Here is a 19,436-nt window from a genome sequence, read left to right as displayed (position 1 = left end):
GGAATATAAATAGCACCAGTTTATGTGGGTACTGACTAGCCCACTGGCTTTCCTGGTGTAGAAAACACTGAGCGAGCACAGCCATTTGACCCAAGGTAAAAAAAAACAAAACAAAACACAAACAATGAAGAAATAGTTAATCTAGTTGAGAACTTCATTGATTGTTGCTGATTTTGAAGGTCATTGCTGTTGTATAGCCACTTGTTGATCTGTATCCTATTGCTATTATTTGTAGGATTTGAATTTCCATGCTATGTGGTTGAATTTCAAATGTCTTGTGGTAGCCTACGTTGTCTTTATGACATTTTCTCTGCTACCTTAAGATTAATGTTGCTCACAGCAACCATTTATGCAGTGTGATCCTCCATGCTTTTCTTTTGGCCATGCTGAGCAAGAAATGCTGTAAATTCTACTGTGAACAGTTACTGGACAAAAATGTGGGACACAACAGGGCGGATTGGAATCATTAGATTTAATATCCTGAATGCATTTTGGTGTCACTAAACATAAAGCAAGAATAAAACTGACTGCTGCTACTGCATGCTGCACTGTGCCGTGCTGTAGCTGGTATTCAGGGCTGCAAGTGCTGTGCAAGTTCCCAGATTTAATGGTCATGTTTACCTCATGCCTGTGTCTTTTCACAGCAGCCCCTTCTGCATTGACTCTTTGGATTAACAGATGAGCACAGAAGCAGTAGATGACTTTTATCAGTCGGAGGATGACCTGGATGAAGATGAGGCGACGCAATATATAATTGAGCAAAGTCTGATCCAATATAGAAAACTCAAAGGATTGAATCCAAGGTTAATTTCTATCAACCTAGTATTAATATCTTTTTTTTTTACATTGTGTATTTCTTATTCATTGTGTGAACCCCTGTTTTGTGCAATTATTTTTGATAGTGATCTGAAACCCAGTGAAGATCCGGATGAGATTTTTAAAGCAATCAAGGAGGGTAAGCTGATGTTTTTTTTAACCTCTCAGTGCTGATTCAGACAATCATAAATGTTGCCAGAAGTTCTGATGGGCTGTCCCCTCTTCATATTTAGGTGATGAAGGTGCACTGAACAGACTTGCAGAGCAACCGGAGTATTTCTCCAGAGTTGATGAACGAGGATGGATCCCTCTGCATGAAGCTGCAGTGCAGGAGAACAAAAGTATACTAGAGATTATTTTCTCAGGTTGGTATTGCTATGATGTTTGACCGTACAGACATCTCTTAAAATCATGACATGCTCACCAATCCCTGGATGTCTGGGTTACAGCATCACCTCCGGGTGCAGCCGAGTGTCGTACTGTAAAGGGTGAGACGCCACTATTTCTGGCTGTGGTCCATGGACTCAGAGAGAACGCCACATTCCTGTTACAGAATGGTTGTAGCCCAGATATCCAAAACGATGAGCAGGATTCTCCATTAGTGGCAGGTATCTAACACTAAGTCCAAGTAAATACAGAATACATTACAGTTTCCTGACACCCAAACATATATGATAAATTCTAATTCTTTTCTCTCCTGCTCCTTTTCTCATAGCGATTCTGAATGACCAGTATGACTTGGCCACGCTACTGCTTCGTTACCACGCCAAAATAGACCAAACAGGCCCACTAAACAGGACAGCTCTACATGAGTCTGCCTTCTTAGGTTTGGAGAACTTTGTCTATCTGCTCCTGGAGTCTGGTGCCGATCCAAACGCATGTGACATTAAGAAGAAAACTCCACTGGCTCTGGCTGCACAGAATGGACATCTCAGTGTGGTGGAAGTTCTGTTACAGAAAGGTAATAAACCTCCTCTTGCCTTTACTCCTGCAGTTAATTCTGCACACATCAATCACACAGAAAAGATGTGTCATCAATTTTGTATAGGATTTTTTGCAATACTGTAATACCGCAGGAGACAAAAGCTGCCCACCTACCTATTTTATCCTTAGCTACAGCACATCTACTATTCAGTGGGAATTCTTACAGTGCCTGTATTTTGCAGGAGCCCATGTGTGGTGTGAATCGGAGACAGGTACTGTTTTGTTTGACGCAGCAGCATCAGGAAACCCTGACATAATCTCTCTGCTGCTGGACCACGGAGCAGATCCCAACCTTCCTCTTTACAGTGGACACCTGCCAATTCATCGTGTGGCATACCACGGACACAGACTGTGAGGAATATCTCTCTTATCTTTCCCACTTTTCAAATAGAATTTCACCGGACACCATATTCTTACATAAAATCTCCTCTTTGACAGGGCACTGGAGCACCTCATCCCGGTGACCTCGATGCACGCTGTAAAAGAAAGTGGGATGAGTCCGCTTCATTCTGCAGCTGCCGGGGGACATGCTCAGTGTGTGGAGTTACTGATCAAAGCTGGCTATGACCCAAACTTTATGCTGCACCCAAAGGTGCGCCGCAGCTATGATGATGAGCGTAGGTCTGCCCTCTTTTTTGCAGTGTCCAACAATGATCTTCAGTGCACCCGCTTGCTGTTAGAGGCTGGGGCAATGGTGAACCAGGACCCTGTCAACTGTCTACAGGTGGCTCTTAGACAGGGAAACTATGAAATGATCAACACCTTGCTGAAGTTTGGGGCAAATGTCAACTACTACTCCCGCGTCAACACCACTCACTTCCCCTCGGCGCTGCAGTATGCTTTGAAGGACGAGGTCATGCTGAGAATGATCCTGAACCATGGATATGATGTTAAGCGCTGCTTTGACTGCCCTTATGGTGACAATTCCCATGACTATGCTCCTTGGACGACTGCAGTCATCAAAGACATGGTGGTGAGGCCAAGTTTATCTGAGAAAAAAAATGCAGGGAGACAAGTGGAGTAATGCTTTCCTTTAAGGGTCTTCGTTGACTGCCATGTGTCTATCTTTGTCTCTTTCTAGTTCTGTGAGGTGATAACAGTGTCCTGGCTAAAGCACATATCGGCCCAGGTGGTTCGCATCATGCTTGACTACACTGACCACGTCTCCTTCTGCACCAAACTTAAAGACACTTTGCAGGAGGAGAAGCAGTGGCCGGAGATCTGTCAACTTCAAAGTAAGAGCTGCTGTAATCCAACAGTAGATTTTTTTTGTGTGTGTGTCAGCTATTAACAAAAGTTTACATGCATTCACTGAGTTTACTTATTTTTTCGCCTCTCAGGAAATGCACGGAGCCTGAAGCACCTGTGTCGTTTGCGGATAAGGGAACATCTCAGCCGTCTGCGGTTGAGAGCCCCAGTTTTTATCAACTTCCTTCCTCTTCCTCCCAGGCTGAAAGATTACCTACGCTACAAGGAGTTTGATGTTTACAGCAGAGGCAGCTTGGTTACCCCCTGATGAAAACGGATGTCACTGTTACATAGAGACAAACAAGTAACTGTTAGCTTTCTGCCTTGTGTTATGTGTTTTAAAAATTACGTGTTTTACATATACTGAAAAAAATAGAAATGCAGCATGTAATGAATTAGTAAGTTTTAACCATTCTTTTAACACATGGGAATGAATATTTGTTTTTAAAACAAACAAAATCTCTACAACAGAATGGACATCATGAAATGAGTGGAGTCATCAGCCAGAAATCACAAGTCAGGAAGAAGTCAAACATCTGTGGCACATGGAATTAATGACATTGTGTATGCTGCTTGTGGGATATTATCCCAATCTTCCAAACAACTTGGTGAAGTTGGTGGACATTTTCTGGGGACAAGATCATGTAATGTCACTTTCTCATGTGGTAGATTGTCTGTTGTACCATGCTGTCAGAAACAATTTCTTAAATTACCAGTAATGGAGTTGTGGACGCCTAATTGACATACCAGCATCCAGCATGCCAATACTCCTCGTCTTTTTCTCATCATCTGTGGCATCTTGTCTTTTGAATAAAGCTGCATTTAAAGATGGCCTTTTAGAATCACTGGTCAAAAGAGTGTCTGTGTACTAGGTCACACTATCTGATCATTGTCCATCAAAGCCACAGTGGACTAGGTTGTTGGTTAAATCAGTGGTAAAGAATTTGGCAACATTTGAACAGCACAAATGTGCACGGCTGGTAGAATTTAACCCTTTTCTAGGCATAGCAGTACTGTAGTAAGAAAATAAGACCATTTGCATGCTCTTTTATATTTTAGCTCAGTGGAAATTATGCCTTGCAATGTTATTTGCATAAAAAAACAACATATGTACTTTAGAGTGCTTTCTTTTTAATGTGTAAATACCTCCAGTAAATGTTTACTCTTTGTTACAGTGAATCCTGTGGGTAAAAAAAAAATCCTATTGAAAGAAGGAAAACTAGAAAAGCACTCAGAGAGCACAGTACTCCGCCAAGGCTGTTCATTTCTCCACGTGGCATTGTCAGAAATGCAGCTTTTTTTTTTTTTTTTTTTTTTAGAAATACAGCATTTGCTTATTAGTTATTGATGATCAGAAATCATGGCAACATAGAATGTGGCCATTTAAAATAGATGCACCCACAAACAAACTGATCTTGCACTCACCACAGATGTGTTATGCATGTGTTTGTTATGTACAGATAGCAAATCCCTTGACCTAAATATGTAAAGGGCAGCAGGAATTGGTGGGACTAGGAACACCCTCATAATTTATTCAATTGTTCCTTGTATGTATTCCGATGGATAAGTCCCGATAAATCCCAGCAAGATCACAATCATGTAGTGTTCACTTGTAGCCATAGTTACAGTGACTCCGTGACGCTCGCGTTGGAACAGAAATTTTTAACAAATCAGTGGATCCAGACTACAAGTCGCATCACTGCCAAAATACAATCATTTGGTCCATGTGTCATTTCTGACCTTCCCTGAAAATTTCATCCAAATCCTTTTCATTGTTTTTTCCCATTATTACTACATTATTACTCTGTCATGTTCCTTGGCGGAGTAAAAATGCATTGTTTTTATTACGTGGAAAGATGCACTGCTTCTTTGTCATCACCTGGTGGTGGAATGGATTATTGCAACTGTGAGATGATTCTATAGGTTGCTTCCACCTGCAAGGTTTTAATCATGTATCTCAGTAGTCATTTTCTAGCCTTCTATATATGAAGTAAATACATCTTAACAGGTCTTCTAAAAATAAAGGGATGCATGAAAGCATCAGTATGCATAATTTAATTATATGCAGGGATTCATGGCTTCATAGAGGTATTTCACATCAATTAATGCATTCTATATCTTATTCTGGCTGTATGTTGCTGAATGTGAAAGATATTTCCACTTTCACATCATGTCCACTCTGTTCCCATCACTCCATCGGTCCCTGCAGTTCCTGTACCGGCCGCTGGGTGGCGCGGATTTTCTCGTATGTAAACAGTGACGGCAGCGTTTTGCAGTGGTGGAGAAGAACGTGTACGTCATTTTCACAATGGCGGAGGCTGGGTGAGGAGGAGAGTGTGTGTCTGAAGCGGCGCCGTAATCGTCAGAGCTACATTGCCCCTCAATACGTGCACGGAGCCCGAAAATGGCCCTGAACCCCAGCGCGGTGGGAAAAAGGGACTCAGAATGTACCGAGACGGACGATCTCCAGCCGGAGGGCGGCGAACCCCAGAAGAATTCAGCCGCCACCTCGGCCACAGCCAACCAAAATGGCGATCAGCCTGGATGTGGAGACAGTGTAATGCCCGAACAAGAAGCCCCTGAGCGGCGGAGGAGCGTGCAGTCGGACGCCCGGTGCATTAGCAGCTCTCCTTTGCCCGCCCAGAGGTCGAGCGAAGAGCTGCCACGGAGAAATTTCCAAATCCCGAGGAAGATAAGAGAACGGAAAGGTGGTGCCATATCGCTGCTATTTTGAACAGAGCCTGTCCTGTCTTTCATAATTCTGCTGCTGCATGTTGCTAGCCTGCTAGCTAGCTGGCTGCTTTTTGCTAGTTTAATGAGTTTACCGAAAATGTCGGGAGACACTCCGGGTTTAAATGAGATTATCGCCCTGCTCTGTGAGCACATGGATGGGCCTAAGTGGTGTAGCGGTGTTTGCAGACAGAACGCTGGCTTTGGTAGTCAGGCTCAGGTGTCCAAGTTAGCAGCAACATTGTGAGGACTGTCCAGCTGGAAGCTCACCTTGTTTGGGGTCTTCGCCTTTTCATAGGACCGTAGTGTGACTGAGTGATGCAGCTGGAGTCATGGGCGCCCAGTAGGCATCACCTGACAACATGTGGGTGTCTGTGTGACCTCAGTGAAGGGCATGGATTTATCCATCCCACCCGTCCATCCAGACTCTTTTCACAGCACCATGGCACATTTATTAATGATCTCTATGTGGGGCGACCCATCCCTTGCCCCAACTTGATGTCACTGGTGCTTCAGAGCATCCCTGTTAAACATCACCTCAGTAACCCTAAGAGTAATCCTCTGTGCATCCTGGCCCCGTCTTTCAGAGAGCTCCAAGCATCCTTAGTAAAGTGTTCAATGGACTGTGGTTGTTGCTGTGAAACACCAATTTGCACATATGCAAAGCTGAGATGAAGTGGTATCTCATAAACAGCCATGTTTCCACTGTGTTTTCAACGTTTCCCCCCCCCCCATTAGGTTGCATAACCGATGTATAAAACGTCTTATTATTTAACATGATAGCAGTGAGGCAGGCTTGGATGTGTGTGATCTCCATCTGTCTGACTATAGACTCCATGTTTATTACCTGCTACCCCACAGCTGGAGCCTGATGATGCTCCATCCAGGACACCTGTAGTCAGCTAGTAGTCAGTTGCATGGGTTTGGATTTACATGATAAACCTCATGTAAATAAAGGCAGATGTGAGGTTTGGTCACCTGGGCAGCAGTTCCTTAATGCAAAGGAGTTGTAGTTACTGTTGACGATAATTTCCCCCCTAATCCTAACAACTAATTCCCTCCCAAAATGCGTTTCACTAGCTGTTGTTGTTGCTGTAGCAGAGGGCAAATAAGTTCGACATAGGATTGCACTCCCTTTATGTTGCTTTCTCCGTAACCTATTGTCTTTTATGTGATAACGTGGCTTACATATTGAACTGAGGTCTGAACAGGGGTCACACATTTTATTTTAGAAAAGAACCATGCACTTACACTTGAAATCCTGATGTCGAATTACCTTTTAATTAACCAAATGGTCAGTGATCAGTTTGATATGCTCTTTTTAGCTGTGATCCTCCTCTGCAAACTGTCTAAAAGTTGCAAGTACTAAACGATAACCCACTGATTTCCCTTTGTGTGTGCAGGCTTGTACAACTTTCTGCCCCCTGACAGTCGGGAGTTTGAGGACCTTGTGAAGATCATCTCCTCGTTTTATCTAGACTCATCATCACGAGGAACCTTCTCCTACTGCAAGGCCAGGCTAATTCACAATGAGCTGCTTGAGAAGGAGGTTGGTGATTGTCTTCCCGCTTAAAATGAAACAACATCATACAGTTTGAATCATTAACTGTCAGCGATGTTTCACTGAGATTATATGCTGTAACTCCAAAAAATGTTGTCAACTTGACATCTCCCAAGTTATCGTAAGGGCTCCAGTAAAAAAAAAAAAAAACAACTGGTAGATCCATTTGTATTTTTTTACAGAAGCTTTGAGGATTACAATGAACTGGTTGACCCGAGACTCTACGCAGACATCTCCCAAGTTGCACACTCTTGTGAGGTTCAAACTGCCATATCTCATTTAATGTCTCCTTCTTTTGTGTGCCAGTTCATCGAGAAGCGGAGAGAGATGAAGCAGGAGGGGCGGACCGACCAGGAGCTGACTGAGTCGTACTGTTTCCTTTATCCAGACAAATCCAAGGTGAGCCTACTGGCAATGCCTCCCTTCCGCATATTCACAATGATCGACAAGTTGGAAAGCGTGATGCGTTTTTACGTTAATCTGAGGTATGTATTTGTTATCTCCAGCTCCAGTGGATCTGCGAGAAGGGTCTGTCGGTTGGACACTGTAGGATTACGACACTAGGAAATCCATCATCAGGTAAGCTGGTTTCTTGTATGTTGCAGGAAAGCTGTGTTGAAGTAGTAGGGTTGCTAGACTAACTATTTTAATTTGTGGATGGAACATAATACACATTTTTATCTTTGAGATTACACCATTTACACCAACAAAAGCAGTAGTTGCGAGGCTCTTCAACATATGTTGGCAATACATTTCTTCAAAGCTGAACATCCACGAACAGAATGAACACTTTGTCTGGTATATTTCTCAGTAGCATCATCAAGCATCAACAAATAATTGACATAATATTTGCGAATTTGATTTTCTTCAATGGATTTTCCTCTAATTAAATTCTTTTGTCATTGTAGGTGTTTATCTCTCCAAATATTCAGATTTGTTACAAATCAATCCCTTTGAAGTTGGCTCAATTGGAGACATGATCGTATTTAAAGTTATGAGGGTATGGCTGTCTTTTTATTTCACATGATGATAGATTTCTCATATTTCTAGGATGTCAAGTCAATCATTGTGGTTTTTTTTTTTCTCCCAGGGGCGAATAAAGCACATCCACGAGAACATGCCTAAGAATGCAATGGAACCTACACCCAAGTTTGACTGTCACTTGTACAAAAGTGCCAACAGGGTCACGTCTTTGCTGTCTTACAGGGCTTTTGAGCTCACACAGGTAAATGCTGTTGTTTTTTTGTTAGTTTTTTGTTGTTGTTGTTGTTCATGCATTTTATTAGTTGTGTGCATTTTATCAAAGTTTTTGTATAATTTAATGTCTCTTTGTTGCTGTCTTTCAGCAATATTTTTTTGAGTTTGCATTTGATGAGATCAAGGCCCGACCCAGGCACGTGTGCCCCTACGCTGTGGTTTCCTTTCAGTACAAAGGCAAAGAGGCTGCAGCGGCTCCTATGACTGCACACAGGTACGTAATCCTGCAGGAAATGGTGAAATTCAGCAAGTATTTCTAGCCTGTGTTTGTTAATAGGATCTTTGCTTCTCTCTTGGACAGGTTTAACACAATTTCCCCTGAAGGAAGTCGAGGTAAAGCTTCATTTTTAATCTTTGATTTTGCATAAATTAAGCTTCTCTGCAATGTCTTGACTTTGTCTCTTTAAATTGGCATATGTATGAAAGCCACTTATTATTAAAATCAGAAAACACTCTGCTGGCTGTGTGACCACTCACATAATCAGTGTACAAATATTACTTCTTAATAACTAAAATCTAACATTAAAACTTTGATTCACTCCTTGTTGGTCGGGAAAGAGTGCATTTTCTCACAGTTATCCAAATTAGATTCAACAGCCAGTGCAGTAAGAAGATTGTGTCTATGCCTTTTCAATGACAATTGAATCTGGAGGTTATGTAAAGTTATCAGCTGTGTTTTCTCTCTGTGCCATGTCTGACCTCTGACCTGTGCTGTTGATGCCATCACAGGGAAAAGCTGCTACACTGTGTGGAGTGGCCCGCTAGTGAACAAAAGCCAGGAGTTATTTCCAATCAGTTTACGTTCCTCCTCGCGCCCTTACCTTCCTTTCAAACTGTGAGTAAACCTTTAGTCTCTCACACTGTTATGTGCATTTCTACAAAACGGCCACAGTGCTACCGGATATTGCTCTGCTAATCATTCAAGAGTCTTTTGCGCTATAAGATTTTTATTATCCTCTGAACTTTAGCTCTGCCCGTGTCTTATAGATGAAGAGGAGAAGTTAGAATTCACTTGTGCAATGTACACTTACTGTCGGGAATTTGTTTTGATTCGATGAATCTCCACGCGCTTCCTTGCAGGCCTGAGAAGTTAGAGGTGAATCGAGCCATGCCGCTGGATCAGGTGAAGCGAAAGATTCCCTCTGTGCTCTTTTCCTGGGACACTTACAGCATATCACGGGAAGGTCAGTTCCGTTCCCATCACACATTTATATAACTCTTCAAAAAAAAATGAAGCTTGTGGGCGGTTATGCATTACTTGAAAATTCCCTTTCTGAGGCCATTCCAAAAGCATTTGCAGCATCATGAAGCACAGTTACAGCTGTGGTGGTAAATCTGCAGAAGTTGAAAAAGCTTTATTTAAATGCGTTATTTTGTGTGCAGAATATAAATGATTTGGTGGAGGAATTATGACTCATGTATTTCAACCTGTATATCTTTATCTGCAGTGATGAAATGTGGGATGTCCTGCAGCCTGTTTGAGGTGGTGGATGGAAAAGGCAAACCAGCCAGCGGCAGCCTGGCGGCACTGGTCAGCAAACTGGAGAGGGACAGAATGGTGAGTTACGTACCTGAAGAAATTTCCAAAATGGCACAGGATCAGTTCAGCAGAGTAAACAAAGAACCTCAGGATGTCCAGGATTTATTTCACAAAAAATAACGTTTTTTTTGCATCCTTGTTGGTTTGTATGACAACAACGAGATAAAATAAATGTTGCCTTTGTTCAACAATGTTGCACTTGTGTTTCATAATTTGACATAACTAGGGAGGGTATCGTTCCTTAAAGTTATTCTCATTCCTCTTTACGTTGTAGGAAAAACCTTTGTCCAGCCGTCATTCTTACCTTGTTTTATTTTGCAGTAACTTAATAAAATAATAATGTCAATGTAATACACGTTTGCATATAGAGTAAGAGAAAACCATCTGATTGTTCACATTACGTGAGGATGATACGCCGTGGTGTTTCTGACTGCAGTGTCTACTCTCCTTATTCAGGTGCTGGTGAAGTCCTTGTTTGACAGGGGCTTTCTCTTCCTGTTGTCCTCAGCTCAGATGGTTGATTCTAAAGGTGCCAGAAAGCTTTTTTTCCCCCCCTCTTACCTTCCTCTCTTTAACTCTCTCTGTTATGTCAGTTGAACACCTACTTGTTGCCTCCGGTGAGGGTTCAGTTTTAAAAAGGCTGCTGTTTGTTTTCCAGAGCGGCGGGGGCGGGCTGAGAAGAACCTGCAAGCATTATTCATCTTTCAGGAGTCAAGGATGGTTGTCAAGTATTGTAAGTAATATTTTTCTGACTGAGCTTGAGTGGCAGAAAAAATGTTTTATGACAGAACAGATAATGTTTGGATGTACTAAATATCTACCTATGGAAAGTTCCTACTATTTTAACAATACAATTTAGATGCTTCTGCGTTATAAACACAATGATAATGGGTTTGGTCACTAAAGACACTACTGCTGCAGATGATAGTCTGTTATGTGACACTGACATCCTCCTTCCATCTTAGCATCAAGACTCTTCGAGCCAGAGCCGCTGACGGTGGAGCCCCAGCCAGCGATCATGTCCTCCATGGAGCCTTTCATCCCTGCACTGCACTACGCTCTGTTCAAGTTGCGCCCAAACCCGGGCAAGGACCTGAGCTCTGGAGTGGAGCGTCATGCCACCGAATACCTGACTCGTATGGATTCGGGCACGGTACGGCCGTTCATTCTGCCCGACTACAAATATAATGTGGATGAAAGGACAAACCCTCTCCCAGTACCCAGACCCAAATTTAACATGGATGCTGTGCTGCGATCTTACACCCACAACGCTGCCAGCTACATTTTACCTCTAAACAAGGCAAAGGACATCATTGAACGAATACGGAACCCTGTACCGATACCTGTACCGACAACTGCACCCGCCCCAGTGGAATACAGCCCCGTTTCTGACTGGGGTGGCTCGGATAGAGGCTCAGACAGACCAGAGAGGCCCTCAGAAAGGCTTCCCCAGGAAAGACCGCCTCCTGAGAAGCCTGTCCAGGAGAAACCACCCCCAGACAGCAGCAAACGGAGGCCAAGTTTGGCCCATTCTAACGGGGCCCAGTTGAAAAATAAATCCCTCGCCGAGTCCCAGCCTCAGCCCCAGAGGTTGCGGCTGTCCCAGAATGAGTATGATAAAGACAAGATGAAACAGCTGCTTAAGCTTATCCAACTACACAAGAAAGCACTAGTGAAGGATCCTGGGAAAGAACGGGGAGAGGATGGGGCCTGGGACGCCAACAGTCTGAAAAGGAAATTTGAAGGGGATGACAGGGGAGGCATGAACAAACACCAACGCACTGATCAGTTGAGCAATGGAGAACCTAGTAGAGGTAAGACAGGCTGCAAATGCTTAAGTAGCTTCATTTAAATTGCCTTTTTAAATTTTTGTTTTTTAAGCATTTCCACCGACTGCCTTCTAAGACAATAACTCTAAAGGAATGAACATTTTATCAGTTTTAACACATGGTCTAACCAGTTTTTAAATACATGACTTAAACTAAACGCTGTCATTTTAAGATGCACATGTTTTTGTTGGTAAGTGAGGTAGCTGTGTGTCAGTACAACAGCTGCTACCACAATTGTTGACATATGGACAAACTGGAATGGGGAATTACCTCAAATCCTTTTCTGGCATGTCTGCACTGCAGTTACAGAACCACTGCCATATTTGCTACAAACTAATATTGTCCAATATATCCTCTAGCTGTCAGAGATCAGGATAGTATAGTGCATGAATTAACAACATTTCCTCTCTGAATAATTGTGTGTGTTCTGACAGGAGCCCAGGCTGATGAGATTGGAGAAGAGGGTGGACAGAGCGACAATCTGACGGCAGTAATGGAAAGTATGGGCATCTACGACACTGACCTGAGGGCCCGTGGCAACGCCAATGCCAATGCCAATGCTAATGCCAATGCCTCCACAGTCAACGAGACACAACGCCTTCTCAAGATCCTCCTGGCCACACTAAATAAAGCCGTGGCTCAGGGTTCGATGTCTGTGCAGGCAAACCACGGGGAACCATCAACGGGTTCAGGAAGGGCGGAACCCGTTATCTCTGATCCAGATCTTAAGAAACAAAATGAGCCAGCATCACAAACTAACTACACAGAGGTGAGATGTCAACAGCTGATACTAGAGTTGAAATATTTTAAAACCCATGTGTTCATAGACCTAAAAATATCTGCTGGTGTTTTCTGTGTAGGAGGACATGGACTGTAGCCCTGGTAGTCCCTTCAGCGCGGGCTCTCCTGCCGAGCAAGCAGACACCTTACACAACCCCATCCCCTGGAATATCCCCGTCAGTGAAGGTACCTGAAGGCCGTTAGTTCACACAGACTTCTCCCTTGCAGGCTTATTTAGATGTAGTTGACAAGGCATCACTGTGATGAGTTTCTTGTCTGTTTTCCTCCAGACAAAGCACAGCCTTTTCCTGAGACAAAGCCCGAGCCAGAGCCAGAGGCCGTGACGCTAGCAGACAGCGACCCAGAGCCGAAGCCGCCTGCAGTTGTGGAAGTGAAAAAGGCAGCTGCACCCACATTACCGGCTGCAGAGGAGGTTTCCTGCAGGCCCTCCATCAGCCTGGATACCATACTCAACCAGGAAATTCACAGCCTCACTTCTGACATTAAAAATATTATGCAGACTCAACACATCTGCTATACCTCGCAGCTACCCCCACGATTGCTTCCACACCACTCCTGGCAGCCCAACAGCTCCTTCTCAGACTTTGTTGTACCCTACGTCACCCCCGTCCCCTTTCAGGGGCATGTCAAAGCACTGTGTGAGAAGATGGACATGTTGATCCCATCCCCACCTGCTCCCTCCAAGGTCATTTCTCCACCCCCCCCAGTGACAACATCTAATCTTACAACACCACTCCCTGCCCCCATCCAGACTTCCAAAACTAAAGCCGAGCCCACCCTGTCAAAGAGCACCACCTCATCTCACAGTGTTAAAATGGGCACTGTCAAAGAGACAGCATCCGCTAAGTCTAAATCAGAAGCCCTGTCAGCAGAGTCGGGGGTAGATGTCTATTCACCCTCTCAAGTCGCATCAGAATCTCCAGAGCGAAATTCCCAAAACCCCGGCTCTGCTTCTGGCACTGGGTCCAACCTGTTGGCTGGCAGCCTTATTGGTCAGTTGAAGCCTGAAGTTTTCAGCAGTTTGGTGGAGATTTTTAAGGATGTCACCAAGAACACAGTTAAATTCTACATCTACTCTGGGGATGAGGGGGACGAGAGCACCGTCTGCAAGGAGATTAAGGTATAATATAATACAAGGTTTCACTGCAGTCTTAGATTAGATCAAAATAATGAACATTTTATTGCAGTTACAATTAATTATTTAATTTATAAAGTGTCAGAACATTGTGAAAATGCCGAGTTACCTGAACCTTTGGTGATTTTTTCAAATTGCTTGTTTTATCCAATTTGACAGTCAGAGAAACACAGAAAATTAAGAGTCCTCACATTTGCCAAACTGGAACTGCTGATACAGTTTACTTGATTATCCATCTAATCCTTTTCTCTTGTTCTATCAAAGAGCTTTAGGTCTTTGCAATGTTATTTAGAGCTGCAACAATTAGTCTGTTTGATAGTCAACTACTTGTTTCAGCTTCTAAGATTTAAAAATGTCCTATTTTCCATTTTTTACATACAATAGTCGAGTATCTTCAAAAAGCTAGTATCTGGACTGTTGGGAAGATAAAACAAGCAAAGCAAAGGTATCAATTTGGGCTAATAAGAAGCTGCAAATGACATTATTTTCAACTAGTAGATTAAATGATTAATCATGAAAATAACATTTAGTAATTATAAATACAAGTAATAATCTCCAAGTTATCATCACTGCCCACATTACTTTGTTGTATGTGGGTTTAATTTCACTCCATGTTCAGGACCTTTTGCAGATTGCCTGTTTTTATTATAGTTGAGAGCCTCCACAGCTTTCTGCAGTAGTAAACTGACCAGGCATACACAAGTAAAAATGCTAGTCGATAGAGAGAATGTGCAAGGATGCATTAGCTTGTTTGTCAAGATGGGTTCATGTCTCAGTGCTCAGCTCTTTCTATATCTGTCAGTCAGTCTGTACTTGTATGTGTAAGAGAGGAGGACACATTCATCTGTCTGTCTCTAACAATTACGTCTCTCCTGTCTGTCACTAAGGAGTACTTGAAAAGCCTTGGCAACAGAGAGTGCAGCCCACAGACATTTCTAGAAAACAGTGGCAGTTTGGATAAGCTACTCATCATCATTCAGAACGAGGACATTGCCGCACATGTGCACAAGGTATGACCGCCTCCTCTCATCTTCAATCTGTGCTTCAGATTACTCAGCACCTGCCAGGGAGTGATGAGACAGATTTTTTTTCTTTTTGTACATTTGCTGAAGTGTTGTTTTTTTGTGTCATTGCTGGTTGTTTTTTTCAGGTTATATACGCCAATCAGCAAACATTTTACCAACTAAAGGCTAAGTGAGGATGCATTCAAAACATTGTCCAATAGTTAACTTCATACGAAATTAAGTAAATGTAAAAAAAATAAATAAATCTACCAAACAGCTAAAAACATTATTTAGTATAGCTCCTATTCTCTGGGGTACTCCTAAGCATCTTGTTGAACTTGTACTTGGATTCAGACTCTCAGTTGCTTCTGTTGCCCAATGTAATCCTAGACTGACTCCGTAATGTTGAGATCAGGGCTCTTGAGGGGTCACACCATCTGCTGCAGGACTCTTGTTGTAATGCAAGCTCTTAATGACACCGGCCATATGTTTTTCAGTCACTGTCACTCTACTGAATAAATTTGGGATCAATCAGATGCTTCCCTGATGGTATTATGTAAGGGACAAGAGACTGAAAATCTATAGTGACTGAAATGTTTGACCAGTACTGTGTATTACATGAAAACATCTTAGCTTTATGTTCTGATATTACATTTTAGAAGAGCTTAATTTGTATTAAATAAGTAAACTTCATCTTATCATCTTGCAGATCCCGGCTCTGGTGTCTTTAAAGAAGTTGCCCTCAGTGAGCTTTGCTGGTGTGGACACTCTGGACGATGTCAAGAACCACACTTACAATGAGCTGTTTGTGTCTGGAGGCTTCATGGTGTCCGATGAGTTTGTCCTCAACCCTGATTTTATCACACAAGGTTAGTTTTACTTTGCTCTGCTGGAGCTTCATGGAGTCTTAAGATTGTCAATTGGATGAGGCTTCAGAGCTTACATTGCTTGTTTTGCTCAGATCGTTTGCAGGGGCTTCTTAAGTTCTTGGAGGAGCAGAGTACCCCTGAACACCCCTGGCAGTGGAAGGTGCACTGCAAGTCCCAGAAGAAGCTTAAAGAGCTAGGAAGGTCAGTATCTCAGCAAAATCATAATAACCACATCAAAATCTTCAGCCATATTGGTCTTATATTTAAGAAATATCTCAAAACTGCCGATCTGCTTTTTGCTGTTCTCTCTTAAAGGTTAAACACTAATGCCATGGGGCTGTTGAACCTTCTGACAGCCTATCAGAAAAAGCACTTAGTGGAGTTCCTCCCTTACCATGAGTGTGACACTCAGTCACGTCAGGCACCAGATCTGGAATGCCTGATTAAACTCCAAGCTCAGCACACACAACAGCGACACCTTATCTTCCTCACAGGTATCTTCATTCATCCTCGCCTTTATTACCTTGCACTTTATCTATTTGCTAGTGTCAGCTTTGTCACTATTGAGAGTGTATTTTCTCTAATGCATTCTGTTTCAATAAATTGTACCCGTGACTAGAATAACATAAAAATAATCAAAATTATGTTGACCACTGTGATTTTGTTTTGTTTCTTTTAACAGAGAGGCCATTTGAGATGTTTCTGCAGTATTCAAGAAATGGAATAGTGATAGCGAGCATTGATGATGTTATGAGCGGTTTCCACAGTCTGATTGGATCCATTAATCAGAATGAGCTTCCGACACCACCTTCTACTGGTGGGTAGCGTCAACAGAAGCACTAAGCAGCAAAACACTTGGGATTTCAGTTTTATTGTAGTGTAATCGTTTTGCTAAATTGTCTTTTTCCCTAGAGCTATCCCGGCAGTAAAAGATTTATGTACTACCAGGCAGTTTTTTTTTTTAATGCAATTGATGGTGTTAATGTGCCTGTAACACGTTTGTTGATAATATCTTTCTTCCCACTTTTCCATTTCTCTCTATCTGCTCTCTGCTGCTCTCCCAGTAGTGAATGATGAGTGTGTGGAAGAGGAGGACATGTCATTAGACTCTGATGATGGTGAGCCACCGACCATATCAGATCCCTCAGAGCGGAACCAGGAAGTTGAGAAAGGGAAGCCTCCGCTGCCGCCCCCACCGGAGTTGGACGAGTTTCGTCCTCCTCTCCCAGACCACCAGACCACCCCTGAGAGAACTCCAACACTCTCTGAATACAATGCTTTCAAGACAGCCATCTCTCAGTTCAAAGCCACCAACCAGATAGGCTTAGGTTCTTCAGACATTGGCAGCTTGTCACCTGGAGGTTTTCCTGTGAATCCACACCAGAGCTTCCTGTGTCCTTCAGCCTCATGGTCGTCCTACACTGGGTCCTCTAGCTACGCGGCGTCCCCAGCCTATCCCGCCTCGCCTTGCAGCAGCACCCACGATCAGGAGTACCGACCCCCAACCACGGCTTCTTCCACAGTCCCAACCCCACCTGTCATGGGTGCAGCTGGACCTCTAGCCAACCTGGCTTCGCTCCCCTTGGAGGTCAAACCTCCCCCTCCTCCTCACCTCATGATGCTGGGTCACTCGTACTCCTCGGATGCTGGAGGAGTCGGGGCTACTGGGACCTCTCCACTCACCACCGCCCCCCTCCCCTACACAGACCATAGTGACACACCCCAGCCAGGTTACATGGCTGGCATTCCTAAAAATGCCACTGGGACCCCCTCACAGCACGACAGGACACTCAGTGGACCTGGGGAGGGTGTATGGGGGACAGCAGGGACCACGACTTGTGAGACTGCCAGCAGCCAGGGTGTGGTCCCACCTGGCCCAGTGGACCCCAGTGGGCTCCCTAAGACTGGGGAGTCTCTACTAGGCAGCGCCCCTGGTAGCCAGGGAGGCAGGACTCAGGTGAACTGTGCTGATGGCCTTGGACCTTCTGTGGGCATTCCCACAATGGCCACCAGGGGATGCTCTTTACTCAGACCTAAGCTGCCTCTGCATCCAATGTGTGGTGTGGGCTACGGCAGTATAGGTGGCATCCCTGGACAGATGGACCACGGGCCTATGCGGGGTGCTATGGGTCCTGGTTCTTTAGGGAACTACCGAGGGAGAGGAGTCCCACCGCCAGGACTTTGGCCTCGTCCAGGGCGAGGACATGAACGGGGAGGTGGTACTGGAGGAGGGCCCTGTCCTTGGGGTTACCCAGCAGGCAGGGGTGGGCCACAGGATTACTACACAGACTACACATACTCTCACAATTATGCCCCTGAATAGACAATCAACGTGACAGAGGGGTTCACGGACACAATACACCAGAGACTATTAGAACTGGCTGAATGTATATATTGACTTGTCATAAATGCATTGATTTAAAATCGGTAAATAAGGATCCTGGTTTTCTACATTAATAAAATTGATACAGGCAGTGCCGAGTGTCCTACTGTCGTGTAAACTGTCTGTACACTCTTTCCATGTGAGCTATTTGAGACCCTGTTCAAACCACTATATTTATATTTGCCAACAAATGTTAATGGCCTTCCAGCTTCTCAGAATTGATCATGCTATTTCTGTTTGTCCTGGTTTTGAAACGGTTTGTTGAACAAGGGGAAAGGCAGATATTTTTTTAAGGAAAAAAAATTGAATGAAATTTCACTTTTGCTGTTGGTTTTCTTTTTTTATTTTACATACTTGGTTGTCCAAAGTTCTATTAAAATAAAACATTTCAAATCTTGTTTGTGTGATGGGTTTGATGACAGTGTCAAGCAAACCATTAAAAATATAAATCACAGCTGTCTTACTGTTCTTTCACTCGAACTCGACACCATTGAGAAATTCCCATTTGAAGAATGGGAATGGATAATTTAACTTCAAATAAAAGAAATAGAAAAGTTACGTTTACTCCAGAAAAAACACAATGGACAGGTCAGGTTTATGGCAGTGTTCATCAAAATATGCTTTAATTAGTATGTTTAAAACAATTTGAATCCAGTATCAGACATGATTTTCTCACAAGAGGAGGCATGGAGCGCTGAGGCAGAAATCAGCTAAATCTATGTTCTCCAGCAGTGTGAGTTGAGTGTGGAGAGGAGGTTGGAGCACTTAAAGCTTTTGAGACACCATGCAGAGTGCCACTGGCTCTTCAAGTCTTATCAGCATTGAAAGAAACATTAGAAGGCCTGATGTCCTCCCTGTGTGGGTTTATTGAATTGTTTCATTAACTCGTCGGGGTGTCTGGTGGAGAGAAACAGCAGAGGGCGCCGTCTCCTTTTAATGTGGAAAATAGGTTGACACTTTATCTCCTCAACCTCATTCCAGCTGTGCAGTTGCTGCGCAGTGGTAACTTTGGGAACTGTGAAAATAAGTTTTTTTCCTGTCAAATCAATTATAGCTAAGACCCATCACACAAACACTGAGCACGATGTATTTTTACAGCAGCCGACTCCACACACCACACGGATATTTATGCCTAGAATACCCACCACAAATGCAATCATAAGCTGCTGAGCTGAGTTTTTGGGGCTTGTGTGTATGATCCAAGGGGCCTCTGTGATGGAGGATGAAGTACAGACACGACTAACTGACCTCCATAGGTTTTTAAAGGGAAATAAATACA

The 19,436-nt window shown here is 43.5% G+C and overlaps 2 protein-coding genes across 5 annotated transcripts; both read left to right on the top strand.

Moving 5' to 3' along the window:
• asb14b (ankyrin repeat and SOCS box containing 14b) lies at positions 1–3,890 on the top strand. 3 transcript variants are annotated; one of them, XM_035952106.2, is made up of 11 exons: positions 1–95; positions 645–803; positions 903–955; positions 1,050–1,181; positions 1,266–1,424; positions 1,532–1,777; positions 1,983–2,151; positions 2,239–2,773; positions 2,882–3,035; positions 3,141–3,352; positions 3,520–3,890. In XM_035952106.2, the coding sequence occupies exons 2-10, from the start codon at positions 679–681 to the stop codon at positions 3,314–3,316; spliced, it is 1,749 nt and encodes a 582-aa protein (XP_035807999.1). In that variant the 5' UTR covers positions 1–95; positions 645–678; the 3' UTR covers positions 3,317–3,352; positions 3,520–3,890. The 3 variants fall into 3 exon arrangements, with proteins under 3 accessions (XP_035807999.1, XP_023134421.1, XP_035808000.1); XM_023278653.3 differs by having other exon boundaries at positions 3,141–3,890; XM_035952107.2 differs by having other exon boundaries at positions 47–95; positions 648–803; positions 3,141–3,890.
• Positions 3,891–5,343: 1,453 nt separating this feature from the next.
• Positions 5,344–18,611, top strand: tasorb (transcription activation suppressor b). 2 transcript variants are annotated; one of them, XM_023278658.3, is made up of 23 exons: positions 5,344–5,756; positions 7,182–7,327; positions 7,646–7,738; positions 7,846–7,918; positions 8,248–8,339; positions 8,430–8,564; positions 8,686–8,810; positions 8,898–8,929; positions 9,326–9,431; positions 9,677–9,780; positions 10,045–10,154; positions 10,593–10,665; positions 10,795–10,869; positions 11,102–11,950; positions 12,400–12,734; positions 12,826–12,931; positions 13,036–13,886; positions 14,789–14,911; positions 15,615–15,774; positions 15,867–15,975; positions 16,090–16,268; positions 16,457–16,591; positions 16,839–18,611. In XM_023278658.3, exons 1-23 carry the CDS (start codon positions 5,453–5,455, stop codon positions 18,095–18,097), a joined length of 5,574 nt encoding a protein of 1,857 aa, XP_023134426.1. In that variant the 5' UTR covers positions 5,344–5,452; the 3' UTR covers positions 18,098–18,611. The 2 variants fall into 2 exon arrangements, with proteins under 2 accessions (XP_023134426.1, XP_023134427.1); XM_023278659.3 differs by having other exon boundaries at positions 5,345–5,756; positions 16,842–18,611.
• The last annotated feature ends 825 nt before the right edge of the window (positions 18,612–19,436 follow it).

The sequence above is a fragment of the Amphiprion ocellaris genome, chromosome 8, assembly GCF_022539595.1.
Source record: "Amphiprion ocellaris isolate individual 3 ecotype Okinawa chromosome 8, ASM2253959v1, whole genome shotgun sequence".
In the NCBI taxonomy this organism is placed as follows: Eukaryota; Metazoa; Chordata; class Actinopteri; family Pomacentridae; genus Amphiprion; species Amphiprion ocellaris.
The sequence above is the reverse complement of the archived record's forward strand: the minus strand, read 5'-3'. Positions and strand labels throughout refer to the sequence as shown.

Bases quoted from the DNA above. Each gene is read 5' to 3' on its own strand.
- asb14b (XM_035952106.2), top strand. From the start codon at position 679: ATGAGCACAGAAGCAGTAGATGACTTTTATCAGTCGGAGGATGACCTG. The intron at 1,425-1,531 runs GTATCTAACACT...CTTTTCTCATAG, and splicing joins GGATTCTCCATTAGTGGCAG to CGATTCTGAATGACCAGTAT. The intron at 2,152-2,238 runs GTGAGGAATATC...CCTCTTTGACAG, and splicing joins GCATACCACGGACACAGACT to GGCACTGGAGCACCTCATCC.
- tasorb (XM_023278658.3), top strand. From the start codon at position 5,453: ATGGCCCTGAACCCCAGCGCGGTGGGAAAAAGGGACTCAGAATGTACC. The intron at 8,565-8,685 runs GTAAATGCTGTT...GCTGTCTTTCAG, and splicing joins GGGCTTTTGAGCTCACACAG to CAATATTTTTTTGAGTTTGC. The intron at 8,930-9,325 runs GTAAAGCTTCAT...ATGCCATCACAG, and splicing joins TTCCCCTGAAGGAAGTCGAG to GGAAAAGCTGCTACACTGTG.